The sequence below is a fragment of the Rhinoderma darwinii genome, chromosome 8 (assembly GCF_050947455.1).
Source record: "Rhinoderma darwinii isolate aRhiDar2 chromosome 8, aRhiDar2.hap1, whole genome shotgun sequence".
NCBI lineage: Eukaryota > Metazoa > Chordata > Amphibia > Anura > Rhinodermatidae > Rhinoderma > Rhinoderma darwinii.
The window spans coordinates 70,681,668-70,699,264 of record NC_134694.1 but is presented as its reverse complement, the minus strand read 5'-3'; the positions used below and the strand labels follow the sequence as shown (position 1 = coordinate 70,699,264).

General features: G+C 40.7%; 1 protein-coding gene across 1 annotated transcript in view; it reads left to right on the top strand.

The window, feature by feature from the left end:
- The window catches only part of SLC16A2 (solute carrier family 16 member 2), a 214,271-nt gene that overhangs the window by 177,956 nt on the left and 18,718 nt on the right, over nucleotides 1-17,597 (top strand). Inside the window, exon 4 of the mRNA XM_075835721.1 lies at nucleotides 4,476-4,616. Within this exon, the coding sequence (XP_075691836.1) occupies nucleotides 4,476-4,616 (141 nt within the window). The remainder of the gene's footprint in view (nucleotides 1-4,475; nucleotides 4,617-17,597) is intronic.

Here is a 17,597-nt window from a genome sequence, read left to right as displayed (position 1 = left end):
ACGTAAGTCAAGCCTTTTCAGTCAAGATGGGTCTTAAATTTGTATCGCTCAATGTAAATGGTTTGAACTCACCTTATAAAAGGTCTATGTTGTGGAAGGAAGCTAATAAATCTGGGTGTGATGTATTATGCATTCAAGAATCACATATGCGCACAAAAGATGTCCATCTTCTTAAACATCCAAAATTTTTAAACATTATTTCAGCTACTACCAATGTGAAAAAAGCAGGAGTTACTATTGCAATCAACAACTCAGTAGTGTTTGAAAAAATTGCGTCATTAATAGATCCTCATGGTAGATATATAATCCTGGTATGCAAATTGGATTTAGTTCTATACACCATAGTGTCTTTATATGCACCTAATAAACGGCAAATTCCGTTTATCACTAAAATTCTTACTAAAACTAAAAAGATACAGCAAGGGGGCTTGCTGATTTGTGGAGATTTTAATACGGTTATGTATAACAGATTGGATAGATCTAACCCAGAAAGGGGTAGAGGTTTAGACATAGAATCTCTGATAGCAGGGGAATATTTACACGATGTATGGCGTTACCAACACGCATCCGAAAAAGATTTCACATTTTTTTCTGCACCTCATACAGCGTATTCCAGGATAGATTTTTTTCTCGTGGACAGGGAGATCCTCCTAAACTCGGAGAATTCAGAAATAGGGGTCAGTACTTGGTCGGATCACGCCCCCATATCCTTAACACTGAAGGCACAATATAGTTTCCCTCCAAGAGCCCCTTGGAAATTAAATACGTTTCTTTTGAAGTCTAAGCCCGTTCAAGATTCTATACGAACAGCTTTAGAAGAATTTTTTGACATAAATTCCCCATCGGCTTCTCCAGAAATGGTGTGGTGCTCCCATAAAGCTTTCGTGAGGGGTCTCTTTATTCAACAGGCGGCTAGGGCAAAGAGAGTTAGGAACAAAGAAATGGAAGAAGTGTTGTTGGCTATTAAAGTCAAGGAATCCTTAATGAAATCAACTCCTACGAGGACTACGGGGGAAGTTCTCAGAGAGTTACGGGATAGACTACAGGTTCTGAATCTGGTCCAATACGATAAAAATTTGAAACGCCTTAAATTGAATTTTTATGAACAAGGGGATAGGCCAGGTAAACTCTTAGCGAAAAGGGTGAGAGTTCAAACAGCTAAGTCTAAAATACCATATTTAGCTCGTCCAAATGGACAAAAGATTTATGATCCCCAAATGATCGCAGATTCCTTTGCAGATTATTATAGCCGATTATACAATCTGAAGTATGACCCTTCACTAACTCACGCTTCTTCAGACCGAATTAAAGAGTTTTTGTCGGAAATAAAGCTCCCACAACTCTCTGAGTCTCAACTACTTAGCTTAAATACGCCAATATCAGAGATAGAGTTACGGAAAATATTGAAGGGTTTAAAATTAAATAAAGCTCCGGGCCCAGACGGACTCCCAAATGAATATTTTAAAATATTTGAAGAAATACTTACTCCATTCATGACGAATACATATAATGGGTTGGTAGCCAAACAATCTCCTCCTTCAGAAATGTTACAGGCGATCCTGATAACTCTCCCTAAACCAGGAAAAACGGCGGATAGACCAGAGAATTTCCGTCCAATATCGCTATTGAATAGCGATATTAAAATCTTCTCAAAATTATTAGCTATGCGAATAAATGAGTGCCTACCTTCCTTGATCTCACTGGATCAAGTAGGATTTGTGAAAGGTCGTCAGGCCAGAGATGGCACCAGAAGGATGCTAGACTTGATCCAGATTGCATATGACTCGTTAGAACCCACGGTAGTCCTCTCTTTGGACGCGGAAAAAGCTTTTGACCGAGTACATTGGCGTTTTTTAGAAGCGGTATTAGACAAATTTGGCTTTCACTCTTTTATTAAAAGAGCGGTCCTTTCCCTGTATACATTCCCTTCAGCTCTGGTATACACATCTGGGTTTTTGTCCAAAAAGTTTTTCATAAGCAATGGAACTCGTCAGGGCTGTCCTCTCTCCCCCCTAATTTTTGATTTGTGTATGGAACCATTCGCGGAAATGATTAGAACATCTTCACTTATTTCAGGAATTATAGTAGGGGGAAGGGAACATAAAATTGGTCTTTACGCAGATGATGTGGTATTAATCTGTAAATCGCCCATGTCTTCCTTGACGGAAATAACTAGGATCATAGCGTGTTATTCTGAAATGTCATATTACAAACTGAACGTAGCAAAATCCCTGATAATGCCCATTCATATTCCTCCAATAATGAAACCACTTCTCTCTAGCTTTAACTTCATATGGGCGAATGAGGGGCTATCATATCTAGGTATAATGTTGACGCCTCACCCATTCATGGTTATGAATAAAAACTACATGACGCTTCTATCTCATATAACGAAAGAGTGCAATAGATTGGATAAATTTCAATTATCTTGGATGGCCAGGATTAATATAGTAAAAATGTTAATATTGCCCAAATACCTATACTACTGCAGGACGATACCCTATTTAATATCGACCTCATTATTGTCCAGATTACAAACAGTAATTATGAGATTCATTTGGAACAATAAGAGAGCAAGAGTAGCTAAACATTTACTGTTTCAGAGAGGGAAATATGGAGGTTTGGGCGTTCCTAACCTAAAAGCCTACAATGTAGCGGCTATAATGGATCAGATGAAACCAAGTTGGTTTTCCACTGAGCAACCATTATGGTCTCAAATAGAGGACGCAATGTTCCCTAAGTTCTTAATGAAACATTTTATGATGGCTGTATATCTGGGAGCTAAAGCTCCACCCATGCCTTTACGATCAATGGCAGATTCTCTTCAGGTGTGGAGTAAATATGTATGTAATGAAAAGTGGATTCAAGTGCCATTAACTAAAATCCCAACCCAAGTTCTCGCACTATTTCTTCCTAATATTTTGTTTACCCCTTGGGTGGAAGCTGGGATTGAATGGATATCGGACTTTTACGAAGGGGACACGTTCAAATCTTTCGAATATATTTCAAAAACCCATAATATTTCCTCTAGTCTTTTCTTTCAGTATCTTCAAATCAGACATCTCATGCAGTCAGTAAAAATACAATCGACAACAGATAGTTTTAATTCCTTTCACAGGTTTATGTGGGCGGAGTCAGGAGTGGTAAAAGGGATGACATGTAGTTATGATCTTATTATTCAGATGGGGAAAACAGGGAAGGCAGCATATATGACAAAATGGGAAGGTGAACTGGGGACTTCCTACTCTATTGAGCAATGGATTAAAGCGTCATGTTGGTCGTCTAAATTATCCAAATGTGTGAATCACACGGAATTAATGAAAAAAATCCATCTTAGATGGTATCTTACTCCAACTAGGGTAGCACACAGTACCCAAGGGGCCTCTAGATTGTGCTGGAGAGGATGCGGACTCATGGGTTCTTTAATACACATGTGGTGGTCGTGCCCTAATATAGCTCCAATATGGTTGGACACATTTAACTTAATTTCAGAAATATTAGAATTCCGGGTTGAGAGTAACCCCTCGCTAGCTATTTTGGATATCACATTGGAAGACGTCCCACCGGACAAGAGAGTAATTATTCATCATATTTTAATTGCTACTAGACTAACTATAGCTCGGACATGGAAGTCTCCAGAATTTCCGAATATTAGAGAAGTTATTCAAAGGGTGAATATGCAATGTCATTATGAAATAACATTATTATCACAAGTTCACATACAGCATCGCACTAATCAGTTGTGGGATAAGTGGTTACAATCTAGATATTTCAAGTAATGTATAGGTTGGATCTAACCAAGGGCAAGTTTTAATGGAGGCATTGTTAACTTGTGGTTGCGTGTTTGCATTATAGAGTGTAAGACAGATCTCGAAATGTTTAGAGATCTTCCCATGTATGTTTCTTGTATTTGTGTTGAAAAAATCAATAAAAATCTATTGAAATAAAAAAAAAAAAGTAACAAAACAAATAAATAAAAAAAGTGCCAAAAAGAGTCTTTATTTTGCATTAAATACATTTTATTGCCCCTACACTAAATAAAAACATAAAACCTATGCATATTAGGTATCTACACGACCGTAATAACCTGAAGAATTAATCTAACGGGTTATTTAGCGTGAAACGTGAACGGGATAAAAAATAAACAAAAAAAACTATTCCGAGAATCGCTTTTTCCTAAATTCACGGCGTAAAAAAATTTTTTTTTACCCCCAAACTGTGTGAAAAATAAAATACTATTTCTCTCGCATAAAACAAGGCCTCATACAGCCACGTCAATGAAAAAATAAAAAAGTTATGGCTGCTGAAACGCAGAGAGGCAAAAACAGAAAAATTTAGCTGGTCATTAAGGTCTTTTCAGGCCTGGTCATTAAGGGGTTAAGGAAGCCCTTTGGGAATACAACTTACCAAAAGCCTGTCCCATGGAAACATTTTGTGTATCATCTTCTTTGATTATAGTTTTTCTATTTTCTTAGATAAAGTTTGTGGAGCAGAGATTTAAAGATAAATCGGAATGGATATTGTTGGTGTGCATTGGAGCAACCTCTAGCATTGGGCGTCTTGCATCTGGTAAAATTGGTGACTGTATTCCTGGCCTGAAGAAGATCTACTTGCAGGTATTACAATTAATGCTATTCTATAAACTCTAGATGTACAATACATATTTTACATGAAGTTTAGTTCTGGAGCCAATTGATATAATAATGTGGTGTAAATCACAATTCCATCGTGTAACATTATTATGAGTCTTTTGTTCGTTGCGGAGCTCCTGGTAATTAATATTTCTTCCTTTTATAGTACTTATATACAGTAGCTCATTTTTATTTTCTGCGTTAAAAGAACCTTCTCTATATATCTTCTATATTTGATGCTTTGCTTTGGTTGCTGTTGTTGTTTAGCGCACATTAAGCTAGACTAGAAAATAGAATTCACAGACTCGTACACTAGTGCAAAAGTGGCCAGTAGCTCCGTACTAATTTTACGAAAGAGTAACCCTAGCAACCATTTTTGTTGGGATCTGGTGCAAATCAGGATAATGAGTCATCCGGACGTTGCTGATGTCAGTGACTGCCCTTGAACATTTGTTCCTCCACAAGCAACATGCCAACGTTAATTTTTTTTTTTTTTATCTGTTCTTTCTTGGCACGTGTTATGACACATATAGTTTGTGTATACAGTTTGTATACTATATTTACTGTAGTGAGCTGTTAGTATCCGTAGGGTTTTCTAGCAATGTCCAGTAACCTGATGATTGTTCTAGCTGCTGCGTATGAATTTCCCCAGAATTAAAAGGCTGATGAAAAGCTGCAGTGACTGATATATTCTGCTGATAATCTTGTTGTTATGATGTTCTCTGAATCATGGCAGCAGTTAGAACTCCTACTAATTCAATAGCATATCTAACCTTCATCCACTACTTAAAGAAGAACTACCGTTTTTTTATCTTAATTTATTTTCCCTTCCTTCCAAAAACCATAACTTTTTTACTTTTCCATTAACATATCCTTCAAAAAGCAAGCCCTCATATGGCTGAGTTGTAGTTTTTTGTGGCATCACTTAATGTACTGGGAAACAGCAAAAACAAAACATAGTTGTAAGGGGGGGGGGGTGGGGTGGAAAAAAAAACTTGTAATACCGCCGTTGTTTTTGCAGATCCGCTATACCAATTACGTTTTTTTTTTTTGTTTTTTTTTACAGTACTTTAGGAGGAAAATGGGAGAAAAGAGGTTTCGAATTTTATTTTGTTTTTTATTTTATTGTGCATTACTCAATTTTGATATATGATTATGATATATATGGGTTTCCCGTTCTAATTAACCAATAGGGACTCCATCTCATCGCAAAACAAACCGCAGGATAGGTGATAAGTGTTTGTTCGCTGGTGGTCCCACCATCAATCAAGAGAATGGGGACCCCGAGTCCCCTTATGAAAGGAGCGGCAGGTCAGGCATGCGTGCTGATGCTCCATTCATTTTCTATAGGACTGCCAGAGGTAGCGCTCGGCTATCTCCCGCTGTCCCATAGAGTAAGAACGGAGCTGCAGCACGTATGTGTGACCTCCTATTCTGTTCATTAAGGGACTCGGGACCCTTGTTCTCTTGATCGGCAGTGGTCCCAGCGGTGGGACCCCCAGTGATCAAACAAATAGCGGATAAGTTGTTGTAGTGGGACCACCCCTTTAATAGGGGCAGATGGATGGCAGACCTGGGGGCCTTCATTAAGCCCCCAGGCTGCCATTACAGCTAATGGCACCCAATGGGGTAAAGGAGGGGGCCCCCCCTCTTTTTAATGGCTTAGGTGCTGTGGTCTCTATTGACTCAAAACCTATACAGAAAAACACAACCACAATATGTTTATAAAAAAAAAACTTTATTTGAGCATACGTTATAAAATATACATAAATGAGTTAAAATCAACAAGACAGTCACAAAAAAGGAGAAATAGGAGGTGGATGACCTGGATGTGCAAATTGTGTTAAGGCCCATTACATACGGTGCATATATAAATGTATGTATGAGAGAAGTATAATAAGACTGGGGAAAGCAATGTAAACCAGCTAATGGTAATGATCAGTAGATATTTGAGTACTTTAAAAGTGTATCTATAAGGCACACAGTATAACGTCCAGATAACCCACGCCATGAAGGACCGGTCCCAGGACACCACAGATAAGACGCGCGTTTCAGCAAGGCTTTGTCAGGAGGTGAGGCTTCTTGACGTGGGTTATCTGGATACTATACTGTGTATGTACTGGGGAATTTTTGTATTTAATTCATGGGGGAGAATTGTGCCTTATAGGTACACTTGTATAGCATACCTCCCAACCGTCCCGGATTCAGCGGTATGTCCTCAGGACGCAGATACAGTTGAACACAATGCTGAAGCAGGGAACAGTCCGCTCCCTGGTTCAGCATTAGTCCAGAGGACTCTCCGGGCACAGCGCTACTTTAAGCGCTGAGCCCGGGGAAGCCCTTGATGTCACTGTCCAAATATGACTCCTCCATTGCAGAATCCCCTGCCAGACCGTTGACAACACTATGGCTGGGGATACCGCCCCTAGAGGGAATCCCTGACATCACTGTCCAAATATGGACAGTGACGTTAGTGGCTCCTCCTGTAGCGGAATACCCTGCCCAGAGCATTATCGATGCTATGGCCGGGGATTCTGCTCCTGGAGGGAATCCCTGACGTCACTGTCCATATATGGTCAGTGGCTCCTCCTGAAGCGAAATCCCCGGCCATGGTTTTGCCAACGCTCCGCCCCTAGAGGGAATCCCAATGGCTACAGAGGGGTATCGCTATCTACTGGGGGAGGGGGGGCACGATCATTAAAGGGGTTGTGGCACTACCTTTGAGAGGTGTGGCACTATCTACATGGGCACTGTGTGCAGCACTGTCTAGATGGACACGCACTAGAGGCAGCTGAGCAGGCATTATACTGTATAGGGGCAGATATGGGGCATTATAATGTATGGTGGCAGCTAAGGGGCATTATAATGTATGGTGGCAGCTAAGGGGCATTATACTGTATGGTGGCATCTAGAGGGGCATTATACTGTATGGGGTATTGTATGGGGAAGCTAGAGGCGCATTATAGTGTTTGGGGCAGCTGTGGGCATTATAGTGTGTGGTGGTAGCTATGGGGGCATTATACTGTATGGGTCAGCTATGGGGGGATTATGCTGTATGGGAGCAGCTAAGGGGCATTATGCTGTATGGATCAGCTATGGGGCATTATGCTTTATAGGGCATTATACTGTATGGGGCATCTATGTGGGCATTATACTGTATGTGGGCATTATACTGTCTGAGGCAGTGTGAGCGCAATTTAGCAACCCACTACGCCTTGAGTTCCATCCAGCTCCAAATTGGCTTTTAAGAATAAATTTATGAATATGAGCAGCTCGGAGAAGCAAATACACACAGAGACACGTTACTGTATGGAAATCCTTTTAGTTTATTCTTATCAGCAGCGGATATTTATAGACGGACTGCTCTGCAGGAGCGGTGCTGTGGTGGCGGTAGCCGCCATGCGGTGCTGCAACCGCTAGAGTAGGGACCCACTTTAAAGAGGTCGCCGTGAAGTGGCAAGTGGGCTTATACAGTTTGATCAAAATGTTTACAAAGAACCTCATGTTCATGTTTCTAACTTATGCCTAGAGGCTCAGATCAACGTATATACTGTGGATTGTGCGGTCCATGTCTAGTTTCTCACAATGCTGATATTGTATAGTCTATCCTCCTCATTTCCTTTGTTTTACTTGGTACCAGCACTCCACGCATTTGAAAAAATACCCAGCTGATTTTAATTCCAGAATGACCTCTTAAGTGTTCCTGCTCTTGCTTGTGCTCTCAGTTGGCCACTGGGGGCGCATGGCAAGGTGAGCTCATTCCATCTGTTCACATGTTGTGGTGCTGTCTGTTGCTGTAGTGCTGCACTTGTGGGGGGACGTGGCCCAGAGCCAAGGAGGCTTGGCACGGTCTGAAGGCATGGGTGCTTTTGGGCCCCTGGGTTGCTCCCTCTGCAGGAGCGGTGCTGTGGTGGCGGTAGTCGCCATGCGGTGCTGCAACCGCTAGAGTAGGGACCCACTTTAAAGAGGTCGCCGTGAAGTGGCAAGTGGGCTTATACAGTTTGATCAAAATGTTTACAAAGAACCTAATGTTCATGTTTCTAAATTTATGCCTAGCGGCTCAGATCAACGTATATACTGTGGATTGTGCTGTCCATGTCTAGTTTCTCACAATGCTAATATTTATAGACGGACAATAACAAATGTCATAAAGTTTAGGCATAGTCCCACAACTTAATTGGTTCTTAGAGAGGCCGTTCCCTCGTGCAATCCTGAATCGTAGCGCGTGATTCCCCCATGTTTAGTCTCTGTAGTGTTTTGCACACGGCACTACTGCCTTAACCCGTTAGTGACCGCCAATACGCCTTTTAACGGCGGCCACTAACGGGCTTTATTCTGATGCATATGCCTTTTTACGTCACTGCATCAGGATGAGTAAACAGAGCAGGGAGCCGTCAAATCTCCCTGCTCTCAGCTGCCAGAGGCAGCTGAGGGCTGGGGGCGTCCCTGCTCTGCCGTGTGAGATCGATATAAGTATCGATCTCACATGTTTAACCCCTCAGATGCGGTGCGCAATAGCGAGCACCGCATCTGAGTGGTTTTGGAGAGAGGGACGGAGCTCCCTCTCTCTCCCACCGACACCCGGAAATAAGATCGCCGAGTGTCTGTGTCTTCTATGGCAGCCGGGGGCCTAATAAAGGCCCCCAGGTCTGCCTGGAGCGAATGCCTGCTAGATCATGCCGCAGACATGACCTAGCAGATGCCTGTCCGTTTTAAACGGACAGGCAGTAATACACTGCAATACAGAAGTATTGCAGTGTATTATAAATGCGATCGGATAATCGCATAGTGAAATCCCCTAGTGGGACTAGTAAAAAAGTTTAAAAAAAAGTTTAATAAAGTTAATTTTAAAAAAAAAAAGGAAAACCCAGCTTTTCCCCTTACAAACTCCTTAACTATTAAAAAACCAAAATAAATAAAAAAAGTTAGGCATATTTGGTATCGCCGCGTCCGTAACGACCCCGACTATAAGACTATTACATTATTTAACCCGCACAGTGAACGCCGTAAAAAATTTCATAAAAACCTATGGAAAAATTGCTGTTTTCTATGAATCCTGACTTAAAAAAAATGTTATAAAAAGTGATCAAAAAGTCGCATCTACTCCAAAATGGTACCAATAAAAACAACAAGTCTTCCCGCAAAAAAAAAGCCCTCATACAACTGCATCGGCGGAACAATAAAAACGTTACGGCTCTTAAAACATGGATGACACAAGAACAAATAATTTTGAAAAAAAAGCGTTTTTACTGCGAAAAGTAGTAAAACATACAAAAACTATACAAATTTGGTATCGTTGCAATCGTAACAACCCGCTGAATAAAGTTATTGTGTTATTTATACCACACGGTAAACAGCGTAGATTTAAGACACGAAAAAGTGTGGCGAAATTTCAGGTTTTTTTCTATTCCCCCCCAAAGAAAGTTAATAAAAGTTAATCAACAAATAATATGTCCCCCAAAATGAAGCTATTAAAAAATACAACTTGTCCCGCAAAAAACAAGACCTTATACAGCTATGTCGACGCAAAAATGAAAGAGTTATAGCTCTTGGAATGCGACGATGGAAAAACGTAAAAAATGGCTTGGTCATTAAGGTCTAAAATAGGCTGGTCATTAAGGGGTTAACCCCTTCCCCCGGCTTGCATTCTGGGCCCTAATGACCAAATGTGACGATGGAAAAACTTAAAAATTGCTTGAAGAGCTATAACTTTTTTATTTTTGCGTCGACATCGCTATATAAGGTCTTGTGTTTTTGTGGGACAAGTTGTACTTTTTAATAGCACCATTTTGGGGTACATATAATTTATTCATTAACTTTTATTAACTTTTTGGGGGGGGGGGGATAGAAGAAAACCCGAAATTTCACCACGCTTTTTTTTGCGCCCTAAATCTACGTCGTTTACCGTGTGGTATAAATAACACAATAACTTTATTCAACCGGTTGTTCCGTTTGCAAAGATACCAAATTTGTATAGATTTTGTATGTTTTACTACTTACACAGTAAAAACACTTTTTCTTCAAAATTATTTGTTCTTAGGACTCTTCAAATATGGAGACACAACTATTTTATTGTTCCGCCGATGCAGTTGTATGTTGGCTTTTTTTTGCGGGACGACTTGTAGTTTTTATTGGTACCATTTGAGAGTAGATTCGACTTTTTGATCACTTTTTATCAAATTTTTTTTAAAGTCAGGATTAACAGAAAACAGCAATTTTTCCATTTGTTTTTTATTTTATTTTTTACAGCGTTCACCGTGCGGGTTAAATAATGTAACAGCTTTATAGTCGGTCGTTACGGACGCGGCGATACCAAATATGTGTAACTTTTTTGCTTTATTGTGTTTTTTTTATAGTAAAGCATTTTGTAAGGGGAAAAAGTGGGTTTTTCATTTTTTTTTTCAGATTTTTTTTTTTAAACTTTATTCAACTTTTTTTTTTTTTTTACTAGTCCCACTAGGGGACTTTCATATGCGATCATCTGATCGCTTTTATAATACACTGCAATACTTTTGTATTGCAGTGTATTACTGTTTAAAACGGACAGGCATCTGCTAGGTCATGCCTCCGGCATGACCTAGCAGGCATTCGCTACAGGCAGACCTGGGGGCCTTTATTAGGCCCCCGGCTGCCACTGGAGACACAGACACTCGGCGATCTTATCGCCGGGTGTCAGTGGGATGAGAGGGAGCTCCCTCCCTCTCTCCAAAACCACTCAGATGCGGTGACCGCATCTGAAGGGTTAAACGTGTGAGATCGATACTTATATCGATCTCACCCGGCAGAGCAGGGACGCCCCCAGCCCTCAGCTACCTCTCGCAGCTGAGAGCAGGGAGATTTGACAGCTCCCTGCTCTGTTTACTTTATTCTAATGCAGCGCCGTGGAATGGCGGCGCTGTAGAATAAAGCCCACTAATGACCGCCGTGAAAAGGCTTATTGGCAGTCATTAAGGGGTTAAAGTCCCAGTTCTGCAGAGTATCTGCAGAGCATCTACCTTCTTATATAACTAACTTGTACAAACATATAAGGATATGAGTATATAAGGCATACAGTAGGTATAAAACACTTTGGAAAATAAATTCTTTTTCACAGGCAGCTATGGGTCATTATACTGTGTGGGAGGCACTATGGGAGCATGATACTGTTCCGGCTGAAGCCGGTGTGTATGGGCAGGGATTGGGCGGGATTAGAAATGCATTCAGTGTCTATGGGACTGACGGAAATAGACGAGCACTGTACTCTGTTTCTGTAATTCCCATAAACTTTGAATGAACGAAACTGTAGTACGCATGCTTGAATGGAGCAGCGGTCAATGTCCTCCTCACTGTGGGGTGGGGGGGAGACGGGTGGTTCAGGACCCCAGTTCTCATGATCGGTGGGTGTCCCAGTGGTGGTGCCCCCAGCGATCAGAGAGCTATCATTATTATTTTTTCGCTGACGTTGCTGTTTTGGGTCTTGTTTTTTTGGTATATAAAGTTTTTTCCATTTAATGTATATTCATATTTTGTTAAGATTAATGTGCAAAAAAAAATTTCTGACAAGTTTTTTTTCCTGTCAATACTTTAAATTATGTTTTCAATTTTATTGTAGTCTGAAATTATTAAGGGGATATGATATATGTATTTTCCATGTAGTTTTTCTCAAATAAAAGTGATAAAACATGTTTTTTTTTGTTAAAGAATAAAAATAATTATTTTTTATGTGCAATTGTGTATTTTTAACAATTGTATTACACTTTATCTTCTTGTAATGTATTGGAATACCTAAGTATCTATTTCAATGCACCGGCAACTATTAGGGCATACCTCAAGTATCAACAGGGATGATTTTAGGACAGCCCTGTGGGCCTAAGGCACAGGGCTGTCCTTTAAAATAGTCCCATAATGTGGTAACTAAGACAGCCCCCCTCCTCTGTAAACTTGCGTGACATCTCAAGGGTTTAATTAACCAGGTCGTAGTTTTCTCCATATCCAGACCGTTCCCACGATAACCATTTCATAATTGTACGGCACTGGGCGCTAAGTACACTCTCCCAGTGCCATACAGTTTGTCATATGGCACCAAGGGGTTAACTTGAGCAGTAAGGTATTTATCATGGGTTAAAGACAAGTTTATGGATTCTGTCAGAAGAGAATCTGAGTCTGTCCCCATGACAACTCTTCTGTTCTTTCACTTTGACAGCTCACATAGCGACACTGGGCCTCATTAAAAACCATCATAATCTAATTGACATTTTTCTTGTTTGAACATAACCTAAATCTTATCCATCACCAGACAGTAAAAAGTATCTGCCCTTAGTATGGACACTGTACTTTGGCAGAATGCTTAGAGGGGAGGATCAGAAGTATTTTTTCTTTATACTTTTCTTCACAAAACTCGAACATTTCAAGATGCATTGGGGACAGATTTACTACTGTATCTGGGTCTGTAAAGTGGAGAAAAATGCACCAAATTTGGATGCAAATTGGTGCAGTTTGGTGCCATTTTAATTGCACCTCATCAGACACTTTTAAAAAGTGTTCCAAAAAAAAGTTGTGGCTTAGCAGGAAAGGTAACATGGCTTGCCAGGGCGTGGCCTCAAATGTGTGAATGTGCGCCAAAGTATTGTCACACAATTCTGGTGCAAAATAATCCAAATCAAAAGTGGTATAAGGAAAAGTGTCTAACAAGTCATTCAAGCTGCACCAAAATTATCATACGGTGTGCTCCACTGTGATAAATTTGGTGCATTTTGTGCCTACCTGGTCTACGTTTACGCTGTCTAATTATTTTACAGAATTCATAAATGTGGGCCATTTATGGTTTATAAACATTTTACATTAAGGTCTAAGTAATATTTATAAAACCACATTCCTCCCAACAGTACTGGTTTTTATGGGACGGTCATGAGAACAAGACCACACATAGGTGGGGTTCATGCAGAATTGCATAAAAAGGGATGTTTCTATGCAGTTTTGGGGGCAATCTTTGGCTGAACAAAGGTGTGGCCACTCCTGCTGGTCTTACCCGCCGCCGGGTCTCATACCCTCCAAGCCGGCGGCCTGCTTCTGCTGTCTGTCCTGGCCACCGGCGTCTTCTGTGTGTGTCCCCTTCTTCTCGTGGTGGGTTTGTTCCTAGTGCACGCATGTGCTCCAGCCACCTCTTAAAGGGCCAGCGTGCACAGTTTAAAAAATCCTCTTCCAATCCCTGTTTGCTCATAGACTATTTAAGGCACCACTACTATTCACCTGGTGCCTGAGCAACTTTGATGCAACCTGGTTGTGTCCTGCAAAGCTTCCTGTTTGCATGTTATTTCAGTTTGCACCTGCTATCGTATTCAGTTATCCGCTGCCAGCTCTCTGTGGTCGGCTGTCTGCTGCCAGCCTGTGGCCATCTGTCCGTTGCCAGTGCCAGCCGCTACTCACATCGGGACCACCTTAAAGAGGTAGTGACCTAGTAGTCTCCCCGCATCGAAGTCCAGAGCCCCGCACTGGGGTTAAAGCTTGAAGACCGGAGAGGCTACTTAACCTGTTGGTGACCGCCAATACGCCTTTTCACGGCGGCCACTAATAGGCTTTATTCTGATGCATAAGCCTTTTTACGGCGCTGCATCAGAATAAATAAACAGAGCAGGGAACCGTTAAATCTCCCTGCTCTCCGCTACCAGAGGTAGCTGAGGGCTGGGGGCATCCCTGCTCGAACAGGAGAGATCGATATAAGTATCGATCTCACCCGTTTAACCCCTCAGATGTGGCGCTCAATAGCGAGAGCCACATCTGAGTGGTTTTGGAGAGAGGGAGGGAGCTCCCTCTCATCCCACTGACACCCCGCAATAAGATCGCCGAGTGTCTGTGTCCGATGGCAGCCTAATAAAGGCCCCCAGGTCTGCCTGTAGTGAATGCCTGCTAGGCTATGCCAGAGGCATGTCCTATCAGATGCCTGTCCGTTTTTAAACGGACTGGCAGTAATACACTGCAATACAAAAGTATTGCAGTGTATTATAATAGCGATCGGAGGATCGCATATTAAAGTCCCTTAGTGGGACTAGTAAAAAAGTTTAGTTAATAAAAGAAAAAAAATGAAAAACCCACTTTTTCCCCTTACAAACTGCTTTACTATTAAAAAAACAAAATAAAACAAAAAAGTTACACATATTTGGTATCGCCGCGTCCGTAACGACCCCGACTATAAAGCTATTACATTATTTAGCCCGCACGGTGAACGCCATAAAAATAAAATAAAAAACAAAGAAAACAGCAATTTTTCCTAAGAATCCTGACTTGTGATAAAAAGTGATCAAAAAGTCGCATCTACTCCAAAATGGTACCAATAAAAACTACAAGTCGTCCTGCAAAAAATACAGCTGCATCAGCGGAAAAATTAAAAAGTTATGGCTCTTCAAATATGGAGACACAAAAACAAATAATTTTGAAAAAAAAAAGCGTTTACAGCGTAGATTTAGGATGCAAAAAAGTGGCGAAATTTCAGGGGTTTTTTCTATCCCCCCCCAAAAAAAGTTAATAAAAGTTAATCAATAAATAATATGTACCCCAAAATCATGCTATTAAAAATTACAACTTGCCGCAAAAAACAAGACCTTATACAGCTATGTCAACGCAAAAATAAAAAAGTTATAGCTCTTGGAATGCGACAATGGAAAAACTTAAAAAATACCTTGGTCATTAAGGGGTTAAATAACGCCCTCAAAGGTGGCCCTAAGCCAAACCAGTGGAGTAGTCAAATTAGTCCACAATTTTCTAGTTGTAACAGTGGCTTGAAATGTCCCTCATATTGGGATTCAAATGTTTTGAAGTATGCGAACAATAGAACCCAAATTTTATTCTGCTTTGTTTTTGTTTGTTCTTTTGTCTAGCAGCGATAACGCTTATAGTGGCAGATTTACGAAGACTGGCGTTCCATATGCCAGTCTTAGCTTTCATTCACTTAGTTTTTTTTATCAATTAACAAAATGCTAACTATTAACACTTCTATTGTTGAAACCATTCTTACATTGCAGTATTTTTCCACAGCTGCCTAAAATGTTTTCAGTGTTCAGTCTTATTGCCACAGGTGTATAAAAATCTAGCCATGCAGTCTGCCTTTACAAACCCTTGTAAAGGAATGGGTCGCTCTAAAGAGCTCACTTAATTCCAGAGTGGTACAGTGATCGAATGCCACCTTTGCAACAAGTCAATTCATGAAATGTCTTCCCTCCTAGATATTCCACGATCAACTGTGAGCTGTATTATTGCAAAGTGAACGCATTTAAAAACCACAGCAACTCAGCCATAAAGTGGCAGACCCCGTAATGTTACAGAGCGGGATCGCCGAGTTCTGAGGCATAAAAGTCCCTGACGGTCTGCTGACTCAAATACTGCAGACTTCCAAGTCTGATCGGGGGTTAGGGCAAGGTACAGAGAAAGTTAGGAGCTGGCGTAGATTTTGGCTAGAATTCATACCAGTTTTCGGCATCAATGATCATAAATTTGTTGGGCTGCGGTGGCCCCACCCAATTTGTTAAGCCCCACCACTTTGAAACAAAATTATCGAGGGCGATGTAAAATGCCCTGGGACCTTTTGCGACTTTTCTACACTAGATAAATTCCCCCCATAGTTAGACAGACAGGAGCGTAACTTTAGCACTATTTTAGGGATGTGGAATCCTGTAAAAAAAAACTGACTTTGTATACTGATTTGGAGCAGCCTAAGCAGTTTTCTCCAAATTTCAAACCATGGGAAAATGCATTGACAGCAAGATCATTAATTTGCACATTTCAGGTAATCAGGCAGCACAATGTTTTTCTTCTTTCCATGCATGTTTTACCAGCGGCGCCTTTTTTCCCCTCCAGAAAATGTTGATAAATAATCTTGGAGTGGTTAGGCTTTTTTATCCTCCGTTTTTGTTAACCCAAGCAGATTGTGAATATTTCACTTTTATGTGGTGCAGCTGTTGCATTGTAATTTATAGGGTAACATTCATTTCTTTATTCAGGGTTACAACTTATAGAAAGGTCCCTGCTGGATTTTGGAAATGAAGTGCTACGTTTAGCAAGTTTCTTGGCCAGCCAAAGCCTGAGGTTTTATAAGAGGCTGTATAGGTTACAGGAAATTTTATACCGCTGACGTGTAGTGGGTCTAGAGCCCAGACCCTATATAACACAACTTTTAAATCATGACATGTGGGTACAGACAGAATATTTTATTGGTTTTCAATTTCCCAGAAATAAATGAATATTCATTAAAAGTGTATTTCATGTTCAGAAGTGAACACCGTGTTATAAATCAGGACTGTGTGTAGTGTGAAACACAGACGGACCATAGTATGTCTATAGCAGTGTACAAATTGTTACACCTGCTCACTCTGTATATATAATATTTACACACACGCACCTTCATTTTAAAGTTGTAGCTTCTAATGTGGTTTTAGATGAAACTTCATTTTGGTCTTACCTAAATTGTTATATTTATTTTATATTGTGTTTCTCTTCATTTGGCACCATTGCAACCCCCCTCCTCTTCTCCAGGCAAAACTGTTGATAATGCTGAACCTTATGGTGATTTTAACATTTCAAGGGGGTTTTATCTGTCCCTAATTTGACTAAATACTGTTATGCATGCTTCTTACATCCGCTATTGGCGTGTTTGACACCAAATTGGGCCCAGATTGAATTTGACCTGTTTTTCCCTGTATACCCCCAATAGTTTGCTGGTTCTCCTTATATCATGTAACAATGCCATTAGGAGTTAGCACTGGGTGACCCAGGAGCATGGCCTGAAGCTGGCAGGTCTCAGTTCCCTGGGTAGTCTGTGCCTTGCCACTTAGGAAAAGGATGATCCAAAGAATAGTCAGGAAAGCAAAGATCAGAAAATCCAATAAAGCAGCAAGGTCAAACACAATCCAAGTTAAGGGCTCAAGAATAACTGCAAGGTTAAACAATCCGGATAAGCAATAGGAAATTCAAATAGAGCAAAGTAGTAAGGAAGGG